Here is a 15,390-nt window from a genome sequence, read left to right as displayed (position 1 = left end):
GGCGGTCGGAGCTCTTCTCCCATGGGGTCCCCAACGGGAGATCCCAGGCTCCGGATTCCGCGCCAGCTGGAGCTTTCTCCTCCTCTTCTCACCGAGAAACATTAAAAACACACATTGAGACACACTAAAAAAACTAAAAAAGTAGAAAAAACTAACACGCTGCTGCCCACCGATGATAAGACTAGTGTAGATTGGGCATGTTGGTTGGCGTGGAAAAGTTGGGACAAAGACCCTGTTTACTTGCTATGAAACGCTGACTTTTTGACTGTTAATTTTATTGCATTAAATGTTATGTTGTACAAATGGATAAATACTATTCAAACGAGAAGCTACTGATTCCAGGCGAGGCTTCAGTCCCTTTGGTGGTCTCTTCCAGGGCAGTAAAGTGTCGCAGCAAGCAAAGTTCTTGCCTCACAGATCCAATGACCCAGGATTAATCGTGAACAGTGCTGTCGGAGTGAAATTTGCACATTCTCCCTGTAACCATGTGCGGGTTAACTGGATGCTCCAGTTTCCCCCCAAATCCCAATGACGTGCAGGTTGATAGGTTAATTGGCCACTGTAAATTGCCCCAAGTACATAGATGGGTGGTAGAATCTGGGGGCAATTAATGGGAATGAGAAGGGGCGAGACGAAAGTGGGGTAGGGTAGAATTGGTATAAAAATGGGTGCTAGATGGTCAGCATGGACAATGGGTGAAGGGCCAGTTTCTGCACCCTCTCTCTATTAATCTAAAGCAGCTTTCTCCATGGCCCTGATCATATACTTTCCTAGCTTATAATATCTACCAATTCTTTGATCAGCAACAGCTAATATATGGGTTCATGGAAACAGAGATAATTATTGAACCCATTGTGATCATAACCTCTGACAGAGCAGTGGTATTTACTCTCACATAACTGTAACATCTACAAACATTTCTCCAACTTTCTTACAAACTATTTGTGGAATTAAATTCTGCCACATTTTCCAGATGGAGCAATCCCAATCCCAACAATTCAGTGAAACTATTTACTCCCACAAGCTTGCTTTGTAGAGTTGTACAAGTTCTACTCTGACTCAATTTCTCTATATTTCATTAAAATCTACCATCTTTACAATCTCCATTCGATCCATTTTTAATTTAGATTCTCATGCTAACTAACATCCTGATAAAACCTTATCATATCCTTTCACTAAGCTTTACATCTTCCCTTGTGGATTTCTGAATCCCCTTAATACTCCAAATGAAACCCATCCAACAATTTATTTAATTTCTAATTTTCTTTGCTTTTAAATTCTCTTTCACCATTAAGAAACCCAAGTAACACAAGTGACTCCGCTCTCACTCCCCATCCCCCCCACTCGTAACAAGGGCAGAGTCCCCCTTGTCCTCACCTTCCATCCTACCAGCCGTCACATACAACAAATAATCCGCCGACATTTTCGCCACCTCCAACGTGATCCCACTATTTGCCACATCTTCCCATCTCCTCCCCCGTCTGTTTTCCGCAAAGACCGCTCCCTCCGTAACCCCCTGGTCAAATCGTCCCTTTCCACCCGAACCACCCCCTCTCCGGGCACTTTCCCTTGCAACTGCAAGAAATGCTACACTTGTCGCTTTACCTCCCCCTTTGACTCCATTCAAGGACTCAAGCAGTCTTTCCAGGTGCGGCAGAGGTTCACCTGCACCTCCTCCAACCTCATCTATTGCATCCGCTGCTCTAGATGTCAGTTGCTCTACATCGGTGGGACCAAGCATAGGCTTGGCGATCGCTTCACCGAACACCTCGGCTCGGTTCGCAATAACCAACCTGATCTCCCGGTGGCTCAGCACTTCAACTCCCCCTCCCATTCCGAATCCGACTTTTCTGTCCTGGGCCTCCTCCATGACCAGAATGAGGACCACCGTAATTTGGAGGAGCAGCACCTCATATTTCGCTTGGGCAGTTTGCACCCCAGCGGTATAAACATTGACTTCTCTGATTTCAGGTAGTCCTTACTTTCTCCTCCCCTTCTCAGCTCTCCCTCAGCCCTCTGGCTCCACCTCTTCCTTTCTTCCTCCCGCCCCCCGCCCTCCCTCACATCAGTCTGAAGAAGGGTATCGACCCGAAACGTTGCCTATTTCCTTCGCTCCATAGATGCTGCCTTACCCGCTGAGTTTCTCCAGCATTTTTGTCTACCTAACACAAGTACCTGTCTGACAGCTTTATTTGATTGCTCTGCCTTCCAAGGATGTGTATTCAAACATAGGTTCTCTGCTCTTCCACACTTTTCAAAATTGTGCCATTCACAAGATTGTCATTGTAGAATATTTGTTTTCAAGTCCGTCACTCTGTACTTATGTATACTGAAATCTACCAGCTTTTCCACCATTTGTAACATCATCCTGAAACCTATAATTACAATCATCATGATCCAACACTTTGCAAAGTTTTGAATCATCTTTAAACTTTATATCAATGCTCCCCACACACAAAACTACAGTCTTAATAAAAACTACAAAGAAATGGAAGCAATATTTTTTGGGCAACGCTACTTCAAAATACTGCATGTATTATTCATGCATTCACCACCACTGTTTGCGTTCTTTCAGGGACAATATTGTATTTACACCACCGCATTTCCTTCAGTGGACCACATTTCAACTTTAACCACATGTGATGTTTTTCTATTACAAATCTCAAATTGTGGAGTACGGAGGTAAATAAATAAATGATGGGTCCTGTCCCAAACATTATGGAGGGCACTGTATCTATTGAGGACTGTGTTTATTGTGCTGCTGGAAGTAAAAATGTCACTGTTCCAGTTCAACAGTAAAACATTGTTCCATATGACAATAAAACACACTTGACGTTTCATGTCATATTTTACCTTCCCACTGCAATAGCAGAGAGTAGCTGAGACCCTACAGTCTTGATTTATAATTCTCCAGTAGATAAGGATAATGAAACGTTGTAACTTCCACCATAAAACATCACATTTTAATTAATCAACTCTATATTACAATGTTTTATAACAAGAAATGTGAAGCTCAAAATTTTGTTCTAAGCTATAATACTTTCTGATTAAGAACACCAGAAATCTGCAATACTCTTTTGGCATGATCAACCAACTCAATTAAAAAGTGACGGTACACACAGCTGCAATTCAGTTTAAAAGACACATTACATCTTCAACAGTAATCCCACAAGTGAGGTGGTAAGGTATGCATACCGCTACACTGTTTTTATATTTCCTTCAGTTATACATTTTTAGAAGACCAAGGCACTTTTATGATATTCTGCTGAATTGTTTTCAGGCAATGGAAATAGAAGGTTGGAGTAATATTGACTATTCTTTAAATGGTGCCAAGGTACACTGGAGCACATTTGCTATTACCATCTAATCTAGTTCCTATAGCAATTGTTTTCTCTTCAGAAAGCTGTCATAGCAAAGATATACATGTTTACTACACACTCCAAATCGCTTTACCTGGCAGAAATCAATGGCACAAAATGCTGGAGTAACACAGGCAGCATCTCTGGAGAGAATGAATGGGTGACGTTTCGGTTCAAGACCCTTCTTCAGACTCAAACCTTTCGACCCGAGACGTCACCCATTCCTTCTCTCCAGAGATGTTGCCTGTCCCGCTGAGTTACTCCAGCATTTTGTGTCTACCTTCGATTAAACCAGCATCTGCAGTTCTTTCCTACAGAAATCAATGGCATATTGGCAGATTTCAACAGCAAAATAATGCATGTTTATTATATTCAAAAATCAAATATAAAGTAGAATCAGATGGGATAATCAGTGTTGTTAATGGAAGTGGAGTGGAATGTTGATTGGAGCATAAAATATTCATGCTGTATATCCCTCCGGAGGTTAAATTAACAAAAAATAGTGAGAGTTCCAAGATTATAATAATCCAGGCAGTTATCACTAAAGGTCTCCATGAAAATGAAATCTCAACGGAGTGGAACCTTTCAATCCAATCAATGCAGCAATGTGCCCCTGAACTGCGTTCAAATAAACTCTCCTGAAAGCTATTCATTCCTGTATTAAAACCAGAGGTAGAGGATTCAATAATTCAATCCAGTAAAGTTCACTCTTCTGTCAGTGTTTCATGCAAAAATGTTCATGTCAAATTGTATCGAGCGTACAACAGCTACCAAAATCCTGTTACTATTTTTATGAGAGAGATTTTTTTGAGCATTTTCTTCATTGGGAATTGCTAATTATTCCATGCATCAAATGCTCAGAGTGATTTGACTTAAATACGTTTCTAAGAATCTCAACTAATAGTTAGACCAGTCGTGAGGTTAACTTTATGCTTTGCAAATAGTATTCCTGTACAAAATGATGCAAAGCTTGCTGTAAGTAGCTTCCGGATTCTGCTTGAGTTGCGTGCTGTCTTATAAGTCAAATGAAGTAGATTTCAGTGGATTCATATGCAATGCAGGGAATTGTGGCCTCAATAGCAATCACTTTTCTAGTGAAAGTTTCTTCAAATGGAGTATCATTGGCTAACAGTAAATGCCATGGCAACTTCAGGGAAAAAATTCTGTTCAACATCTATGCCCTCATCACATTCCCCAAGGATCACTATAAGGTTAGAAAACCACTCTTTTAGCAATCTAAAACTGGCCTGAAGGATGACCTCTTTAAACATTGGAACTACAATTCCTCTTCTGGGGGAAAAGACAAAAGGAAATTCTTTCAGTACAATTTCAAGCATCAGAGAAGGCTGCCTGCAAAACTCAACCAGGACTCAGAACTGTTGTGAAGGTTCAAAGGAAAGCAGTTGTCTTTGAAAATAACCAAACTCTATATGATGCACCTCCCTATAACATGTATAATCAATGGATTGATTGAGGAGGTTTCAAAACGAACACCATACAATTAGACATAAAGACACACTCACCTGTCCATTCCAACAACCTTTCCAAAGCACTTACCATTACTGATCTCTGGAAGGTCAAACTTGGTGAAGTCCCACCACTGGAGGCGATAGGTGATATTAGCAATGTTACTGGCCACTGCAGACTGCCCATCGCCTATCACAGCACCTGCCATGAAAGAATAAGAATAACAATTGATTAAGAATACTTCAACAATTACATTGTGCTTGTTTGAATAGAAAGATTTTTTTAAAACTTGTTACACAAAGCTAAATGATCCGTTGCTTCAAAATGTAGCTGTCGCATCTGTATTTTCCAAGAGCAGGCATTAATACTGCTTTAAGAACCATTAGCATCATTTGCAAGATGAGCAACTCCAAATAATTATCTAAAACAATTTGACAGAATAATAGATCACCTCACCAGAGTGAACCATTGGAAACTGCAAGCACTGAAAAAGCAGCAGGTTTAAATACTTCCTTTTCAGTTCTGATATAATTATACATTTTTAATTTACTGAATTGATCAAAAATTATAACGTAAGCAGAAGCATTCAAAGAAGTAGTCTTCAATGGGAAAGTGCAAATTAAAGAAACCCACACCACAAGAGAATGCATTATGTAAAGATTTCCATTTCTGCTACCATTGTTCACTGTGTCTTGGTGTCATCGCCTATTGTCAAGGAGGTGATGTCAGCCGATTTCATGAAATGCTGTAGTCTGCTTTGTGAAGATGATCTCACGGTGCAGTTTAAACAGGGAGAGCCAGGCTTTTAGTTTATTTTAGTTTATTTAAGTTTTGATGCAGCGTGGAAACACACTATTTGGCCCACCGAGTGCCATCTCAAAACCAACGATGATAAATACCCAAATCAAGATATCCCCATGCATTTCCTTCCCTTTCATAAAGATCATGGGTGCTCTTTTACCTTAGCACCATGTTTCCACATCCCTTGATTGCCTTAATAACCAAAAATGTACCCGTGTTCAAGCCTGACCTCAAGTACTGTGTGGAGTTTGCATGTTCTCCCTGTGACAGTCTGCATAAGTGCTTGCTATATCAGTACATTAACTTTCAGTGATTTGTTTATGAGGACACATGGATCCCTCTGAACACCACTTCTCACCATTTATAAAATATCCTGCTTTCCCATTTTTCCCCCCCATTAAAGTGGAGGGAGTTCCCTTTTTTTTTTAAAATGCTGCTTTTCCTGGCCCATTCACATATGAACCAAGGGAACAATGCTAAGCGAGTTCAGCAGTGATGCCCCATCCCAAGAAGATTCATTTCCATTAACCACAACCCCTTATGCTTGATATGATCATAGGCAGTGGGGAATATTGCATTAAACTTCAGAAGAGCCTCCAAAAAAAATACTCTGAAAAATACCTGATTGTTGTCTAAACTCAACTCTGGAATACAAACTTTTATTCATAATTGTATCAGTATTTATATTGTGAATCAAGTGGCCCCGGGGGGGGAATCTAAACTGAGCAATGGTGTCCAGGTTATCATACAAATGTTGCTTAATAGTATAATAAACACCACTTTTTTAATAGACTGGAGGAATTTTTCCCTGCTAGTTTTGCATGTTCCCAATCAGGGTGGATTTAGATGAATCAGGGAAATTAAAGTGCAGTTGTGTTATATATGAAGCATAAGAAGCCGAAGATGCTTGGATCCTGAGCAAAACACAAATTCATGGGGTAATCCGTGCAGGAAAGAACTGCAGATGCTGGTTTAAATCGAAGGTGGACGCAAAATGATGGAGTAACACAGCGGGACAGGCAGCATCTCTGGGGAGAAGTAATGGGTGACGTTTCGGGTCGAATGGTTTGAGTCTGAAGAAGGGTCTCGACCCGAAACGTCATCCATTCCTTCTCTCCAGAGATGCTGCCTGTCCCACTGAGTTACACCAGCATTTTGCGTCTACCTTCATGGAGTAACCTTCTGAGTTACTCCAGCACTTTGCGTTATATCTGAATCCATTCAACCATGTCTTTTTAACAATCCTTAGGTGGGTCAAGGCAACCCCAGGTTTGCAAAGGCTCTTCAAATGACACTGGTCTTCTGCAGCACAGTGTATAGCAGGCAGCTTTTGGAAGATTCTTTTGGATGCTTAAAAATGGGGCATTGCACATTTACAAAAGATGCAGCAACATTTTTCATGAGAGTACGACGAGTCAAAAACCGATGGAAAATTAAGTTACAACTACATTTGAGGTCGAAATGGAAATATTCAGATCATCCATGGCCATATTTAAATAAATCAAGTAGCCTAATCCTGCTCTAATTCCAATGTTCATATGAATCCTTAGATCCTAAGACCCATTTTAAAGGAAGTTATTTACTTCTGTTCATTTAATTATTCTCATGCACAGCATGTATACGCATGATTGGGGATCTAGAAATGGTAGGTATGTTTCTAAAAGGAAAATAAAATGAAATCTCCCATATCTTACTTGAAGAAAAACAATTCAATTTGATAACATTTTGCAATATTCAATCAACAATCAATACTTCCCTCACTTCGCATCCAACTTCTTTTCCTTTCAAACAGTTTTGGCTTCATTTTATTTCCCTCCCAAGTTTCTCTTGAAACAGATTGCTGATAAATGTACTTAGATATCTTTTCCCTTTTAACTGCTGTAGAGATTTTCAAAATAATTTATCTGGGTCAAAAGCCAAGAATTGCTGCATGTTATTCAGCAATAATTTATATTCCAATTTCCTCTAACCAGTTATGCCTTCTCAGCTGGGAGAATTAAATGGTTGAAGCAGGCTGTAAATCTCACAGTTCCAATACCCATTTGCTTAAGGGAAACCAGAGCGCTGCTCTATGGCAACCCTGAGAATTTATCATCTCCACCCACAAAAAGGCTTCACCAACAATTATTAGCAATGAAATGAAGAGTTGGTGATAAACACTACTGCCATAGTATCATAAAGTAAGAAAGAGGATTAATTTGAATACTTTATCCTTAAAAAAACAGCAAATTTTAATGTAAATTTTTGTCATGATTACAAGTTTGGGGATGGCACGGTGGTGCAGCAGTAAGGTTGCTGCCTTACAGCGCTGGAGACCCAGGTTCGATCCTGACTATGGGTGCTGTCTGTACGGAGTTTGTACGTTCTCCCCATGACTGCCTGGGTTTTCTCAGAGATCTTCCGTGTCCTACCACACTCCAATGACGTACAGGGTTGTAGGTTAATTGGCTTGGTGTATGTGTAAATTCTCCCTAGAGTGTGTAGGATTGTGTTAATGTGCGGGGATTGCTGGTTGGCGTGGACTTGGGGGGGGGGGGGGGGGGCACCAAGGGCCTATTTCCACACTGTATCTCTAAACTAACGGCAATAAACAATCAAATACACCTGTTTTTATAGTGTTGGTTGAAGGATAAATATTGGCCATGACACGTGAATTCCATCCCTCATTCCCATCTCTGCATCATAGTGAGAGCTTGTTGAAAGGTTTGAATGCTGTAACTAGTGCTGTTCTGCATGCTAGATAAGAGTTGTGTGGGAGGACAATTACCTGGGATGCACCGACTGACAATGGTTCGAGATTGCATTGAGTGCATGCAGTTGTCACCAAAGGAGTAAAGGAATCCAGGTGAAAGGGTAAAGTAAATGGAAGTGGAAAAAGCAAGTGTGATGGGATCTTGAATATTCAACAGAAGGGAGCAAAGTTTAATGCCTCATCTTAAAGAGTGTTATTTCAATAATATAACACTTGTACATCACTTCATATAGTTGTCGTTCCAGGTTATATTCTCAAATTTACAAACTAGGGCTTGAAGCAAACCAAAAAAATGCCTGCTTAGAATACTAGGGTTATGGCATATGTGAAAGGATGGGAGGAGTTGAAAGCACATTATTAAACCCCAAAAGTACGGGCACATGGATATTACTGATGAGTTAACAATTAAAAAGGACATAAACGTGCGACATAATAGCATTGGAAGACGCAAACCACTCTTCCTTTTCAGTAATCTTTGAAAAAGCCAACAAGGGAACAAAGAATTCATTGGAAAAGTATCATTTATGTATGGAAGATCAAAGCAGAAAATCAGATGAATAAATATAAAGCATCATCTCTTCCTTTATTTATCACAAAGTAAATGAATTCAGTAAGTCTGTAAGTGCTGGTGAAAACTACTGGTGCATTAACATTGTTAAACTCATTGAATAAAATGCGGACCATCCTTTGATCTCTACTAACTAAATCTCACAGTTCCAATACCCATTTGCTTAAGGGAAACCAGAGCGCTGCTCTATGGAAACACTGAGTATTTTTCATCTCCACACAAAAAGGCTTCACCAACAACTATTGCAATGAAATGAAGAGTTGGTGACAAACACTACTGCCATAGTATCATAAAGTAAGAAAGAGAATTAGTTTGAATACTTTATCCTTAAAAAAAACAGCATATTTTAATGTAAATTTTTGTCATGATTACAAGTTTGGGGTGGCATGGAGTGGCATGGTGGTGCAGCAGTAAGGTTGCTGCCTTACAGCGCCGGAGACCCGGGTTCGATCCTGACTACGGGTGCTGTCTGTACAGAGTGTGTACGTTCTCCCCATGACCGCCTGGATTTTCTCTGAGATCTTCCTTGTCCTCCCACACTTCAAAGACGTACAGGTTTGTAGACTAATTGGCTTGGTGTATGTGTAATTTCTCCCTAGAGTGACTTGGGGGTGGGGGTGAAGGGCATGTTTCCACACTGTATCTCTAAACTAACGGCAATAAACAATCAAATACAACTGTTTTTATAGTGTTGGTTGAAGGATAAATATTGGTCATGACACCTGAATTCCATCCCTCATTCCCATCTCTGCATCATAGTGAGAGCTTGTTGCAAGTTTTGAACACTGTACTTAGTGCTGTTCTGCATGCTAGATAAGAGTTGTGTGGGAGGACAGTTACCTGGGATGCACCGACTGGCACTGGTTCGAGATTGCATTGAGTGCATGCAATTGTCACCAAAGGAGTAAAGGAATCCAGGTGAAAGGGTAAAAGTAAGTGGAAGTGGAAGTGTGATGGGATCTTGAATATTCAACAGAAGGGAGCAAAGTTTAATGCCTCATCTTAAAGAGTGTTATTTCAATAATATAACACTTGTACATCACTTCATATAGTTATCGATCCAGGTTATATTCTCAAATTTACAAACTAGGGCTTGGAGCAAACCAAAAAAAATGCCTGCTGAGAATACTAGGATTATGGCATATGTGAAAGGATGGGAGGAGTTGAAAGCACATTATTAAACCCCAAAAGTACGGGCACATGGATATTACTGATAAGAGTTAACAATTAAACGCAAACCACTCTTCCTTTTCAGTAATCTTTGAAAAAGCCAACACGTAAGAGCACAAAGAATTCATTGGAAAAGTATCCTTTATGTATGGAAGATCAAAGCAGAAAATCAGATGAATAAATATAAAGTATCATCTCTTCCTTTATTTATCACAAAGTAAATGAATTCAGTAAGTCTGTAAGTGCTGGTGTAAACTACTGGTGCATTAACATTGTTAAACTCATGGAATAAAATGCAGACTATCCTTTGATCTCTACTAACTAATGGACAGAAGTTATTTCTGTATTTAAGCGGTAAAGATTCATGGAGTGAAATCTCAACTATTATCTTGTGCAAACAGCATAAGTACTCTTAAGGTGAGTAAAGGAAACAAATATTTGCCACAGTGAAAGTTTACATGATATTTAATGGCACATAGTTTCATGAAGTTCAAAATGTTTTGCATGCGTCAGTTTGAGTTAACTGTCAATTATTTGCAATTATATAATTTTGCACAATTTGGCTGTTTATTATTGGTGAGTTAGTCAACTACTAAAACAATAATTTAAAAGTATTTGGAATTCTATATTATAATGACGGGTGGGGGAATAACTGTGGCCAAAAACCTACATTTATTTTGCGCATTTAAAAGAAGAGGATCAAATTGCTTGAGTCAAATTGGAGGAACAGCACCTCATATTTCGCTTGGGTAGTTTACACCCCAGCGGTATGAACACTGACCTCTAACTTCAGATAGCCTTTGCTTTCTCTCTCCATCCCCTTCCCAGTTCTCCCACTAGTCTTACTGTGTCTGCCTACATTCTATCTTTGTCCCGCCCCCTCCACTGACATCAGTCTGAAGAAGGGTCTCGACCCGAAACATCGCCCATTCCTTCTCTCCAGAGATGCTGCCTTACCCGCTGAGTTACTCCAGCATTTTGTGTCTACCTTTGATTGAAACCAGCATCTGCAGTTCTTTCTTTCTTTCTTTTCACAAAAAAAAAAAATCAAAATTTGTTAGAAAGCTATCAGGGATAGGAGAAATTAGTCACATGGAGGTTCTGGAGAAACTAGGGTTGTTCCATCTTCAAGCAGAATATATGAAGAGTAGATTTGATAGTCTTCAAAGCCATAATGCAACTGGGAGAAAACTATTTTCTGTGCCAGGAGTCAGTAAGCAGGAGAAAAAGATCTCAACACGTTGGTAAAAACTAGAGATTTCATCAGGAAATTTCTGTGTGAAGACTGGCCTACTTTCTTGTAACAATGTCATCAGTGACCATTTTCTAAATTGGTCAACCAGCATAGGAACCTACTTTTTAAGTCCACTTAAAACAGCATTAAAGCTGAAGGTCCACAATGTAAATTGACCATGATTCTACTCAGTTTTGTGGAGTGACACCTTTTAAATAACTATTTAATGTTACATTCAACAAGAAAAGTACGTCATGTAATTTATGAAGTCAAGACTGTTTAATTGTCAGATGCACCAGGAACGGATTAATGAAATTCTTAACTTGCTGCCGCTAACACAACAAATCAATGCAATAAATTATAAGTAGTAATAGATATCCAGAATATTATCGTGTAAACCAAAGTACGTGGCGCAAGTAGATAGTAATTGCAAATAGACAGTCCGTGGTGCAAAGTCCATTGTAGATCGTTGTTGAGGTACGCTTGTTAAGAATCTACTAAAAAATTACACATAAATCTGTGCTCGACACTTTAGGAAGAAAGTCAGGAATTGGAGAGGGAAAAAAAAAATCTAGATTTGTTAGTAAGCTATCAGGGATAGGAGAGATTAGTCACATGGAGGTTCTGGAGAAACTAGGGTTGTTCCATCTTCAAGCAGAATACACGAGGAGTAGATTTGATAGTGTTCAAAGCCATAATGCAACTGGGAGAAAACTATTTTCTGTGCCAGGAGTCAGTGAGCAGGAGAAAAAGATTTGAACACGTTGGTAAAAACTAGAGATTTCATCAGGAGATTTAAGTTTTATATATACACAAGAGGTTTAGTCCTCTCAAATACCCTACCTCGGGGAAGTGGAAACGGACCCAATAGCAACATTTGAGTGAGAATTATATTCTAGAAAGGAAAATAATTACAGATCTAAAGCAATAAGCACAGTGATGATTTAATTAAATGGTCTCCACTAATGAATTGAATGGGATCCACTAATGAATTGAATGGGATCCACCTGTTCTGCAGCATACTATGATTTACACTGAACAGTCTAATTTTGCTGTGACCATTATTAAGTTTTGTACCCGAATCGTCTGCTCCACTGTAAGGAGAATGAGGAGCATACATATGAACTCTAAAATGAATAAAATAGATTTAACATGTGGGATTCCAGTTCTGGAATAATAGTCGATGAAAGATGTGCTGAGCCTTCCATATGTCCCAAAGTACTTCACAACCATGAATCACATTTGAAAGCCAGTCATTGCAGGAGTGTATGTAAATACATAGTTGCCTGGTATATCACCTGTGTGCAAGATCTCTGAACCAAAGTTATTTGTACATGTCGCAACTTTCTTTGTGTGCTAGATTGTGATGGCAGCTTAGACAGAATGGTGCAGTAACATCCCGGTCTAAACTGGCTACTACTTCCCCTTTAACAGACTTGAGGATGTAAATAGGTATGAAATATAAATAAGTAAAATAATTTTCTCTGAGGAGTTGAAATTTAACACTCATCAGCAAAATGAATAAAGTAAAAGAAATAATAATGATGTGTGTGGGCACAAAGTCCAAGGGCATGAAACTGTTTTCATGCAAATGCCTTTATCTCTGAAATTAATGGCATTCTATTCATACTATTCATACAGAAATCAATTGTGTCTTTTCTGTTTCTTTGTCTTGTTTGCCATCGCAAGAGGATCTTTAATATGAAGGCAGATTTGCTCTTCCTCTGACAATGAACATTTGCACAAGGATCTAGAAAAACATCATTTAAGCAAACTGATTTGTTTCAGCAGTGAATTGAGTCGCCTTGTGTGACATAGCTTGTCCGCCTCCCCACTGTGTTGATAAGTGGCCCAGGAAACCTATACACCAAATTGTGTCCACATCTCCTGTCACACAGAAGCTCTGGAACACAAGGCAACGCATTAATGGGACCATCCTTGTACATCTATCTGGGATATTGTGCATCAATCTGGGATCATTTACATTTGAACTAAGTATAAAAATAGAAATGTCCATTCCACCAGGAAAACAATGTTCACATGAAGACAATAACATCCAGAATTAAAAATCACCGTTAATTCTAATAGTAATTTTATATTTTGATTTTTTTGTTTGCGCAGAAAGCAGTTATAGAGACATAGAGAATCACAGAGTGATACAGTGTGGGAAACAGGCCCTTCGGCCCAACTCACCCACACCGGCCAACAATGTCCCAGCTACATTAGTCCCACCTGGCTGCGCTTGGTCCATATCCCTCCAAACCTGTCCTATCCATGCACCTGTCTGTTTCTTAAACAATGGGATAGTCCCAGCCTCAACTACCTCCTCAGGCAGCTTGTTCTATACACCAACCACCATTTGTGTGAAAAAGTTACCCCTCGGATACCTATTAAATCGTTTCCCCTTCACCTTGAACCTATGTCCTCTGGTCCTCGATTCCCCTATTCTGGGCAAAAGTGTGCATCTACCCTATTCCTCTCATGATTTTATACACCTCTATAAGGTCTCCCCTCATCCTCCTGCGCTCCATGGAATAGAGGCCCAGCCTACACAACCTCTCCCTATAGCTCACACCCTCTAGTCCTGGCAACATCGTCGTAAATCTTTTTTAGATCCCTTTCAAGCTTGACAATATCTTTCCTATAACATGGTGCCCAGAAGTGAACACAATATTCTAAATGCGGTCTCACCAATGTCTTATACAACTGCAACATGGCCTCCCAAGTTCTATACTCAATACTCTGACTGATGAAGGCTAAAGTGCCAAAAGCCTTTTTGACCACCTTATCTACCTGCACCTCAACTTTCAAGGAACCTTGCACCTGAAATCCTAGATCCCTCTGTTCTGCAACACTACCCATTTACTGTGTAGGTCCTGGCCTTGTTAGACGTCCCAAAATGCAACATCTCACACTTCTCTGTATTAAATTCCATCAACCATTCCTCCGCCCACCTGGCCAATCGATCCAGATCCTGCTGCAATCGTTCACAACCATCTTCACTATCTGCAAAACCACTAACTTTTGTATCATCAGCAAACTTGCTAATCTTGCCCTGTATGTTCTCATTGATGTAGATGACAGATAGTAACGGACCCAGCATCGAACCCTGAGGCACTGCCCTTTAAGCCCTCCTTTCCTACATCAGCACCTCCTATCCAATGTATATGACCAGTGGACATCATTTACACGGAGTCTACCACAACTCAAGGCCAAACTACACAATCACTATCACTAATTTAACTAAAGTATGAACTACTTCAGGACAGGAAACAAAACATTTCAAGCAATTTGTCTTTTTCCATTCCAGCTTCACACAGTACATTTTCATGGTCAATCTCATGTTTTTTTCCCCCTCACCCTTGCCCCTTCCCATCTTTCATTCCTATTTGATGGTAGCTTATAGTTAAACTACTTAATGCCAGTGGAAGAATGCAGTATATGCACACTGGTATGCAAAAAGAATGGAATAGTAGAAAAATCCACTCGAATACCTGTAATATGTTGGAAAATTGGCATAATTGCAAATCTCAGTCACCTGCATCTCGTCATATCACCACAACCCTCTCCCAACAGCACCCGGTTAATTCCTATTACTAGAGAAGCATAGTTTTCTATACTCATCTTCTTATCCACCAGTAATGGATTGGGATAAAGAATAGCAATTTTGAAAACTGGCTCTATTATCTTTCTGCTATTGCAAATGTGAAACTATTACACATTTTGCAAATCATTTGATTAACAGTATTTGAGAACATTGCTATTGCAAACATAATAGAATTTTCAAATCTTCCATTAATAATCTTGCAAAATGATATTCATACATATTTCTTTCTAACACTAGTAATTCAACAAGGCTTAGTTGTCGGAGCACTAAAATCTAATTAAAGTGTTAGCACACATCAATATTCCTTATATTGGCTGACATAACCTGACTTCATCACATTTCTGTAGATTATCCTTCAGGAACTCCCAGCAAGCTGCAAAACAACTCATAAATAAATAATTAATCTAAAAAGTCATTGCCACAAGGATGTCA

General features: G+C 39.5%; 1 protein-coding gene across 2 annotated transcripts in view; it reads right to left on the bottom strand.

Moving 5' to 3' along the window:
• Positions 1 to 15,390, bottom strand: part of ambra1 (autophagy and beclin 1 regulator 1) — a 325,084-nt gene that overhangs the window by 127,185 nt on the left and 182,509 nt on the right. For both annotated transcript variants that reach the window (XM_033039200.1, XM_033039201.1), the window contains one exon: positions 4,917 to 5,027. In XM_033039200.1, coding sequence (XP_032895091.1) covers positions 4,917 to 5,027 — 111 coding nt within the window. The remainder of the gene's footprint in view (positions 1 to 4,916; positions 5,028 to 15,390) is intronic.

The sequence above is a fragment of the Amblyraja radiata genome, chromosome 20 (assembly GCF_010909765.2).
Source record: "Amblyraja radiata isolate CabotCenter1 chromosome 20, sAmbRad1.1.pri, whole genome shotgun sequence".
In the NCBI taxonomy this organism is placed as follows: Eukaryota; Metazoa; Chordata; class Chondrichthyes; order Rajiformes; family Rajidae; genus Amblyraja; species Amblyraja radiata.
The sequence above is the reverse complement of the archived record's forward strand: the minus strand, read 5'-3'. Positions and strand labels throughout refer to the sequence as shown.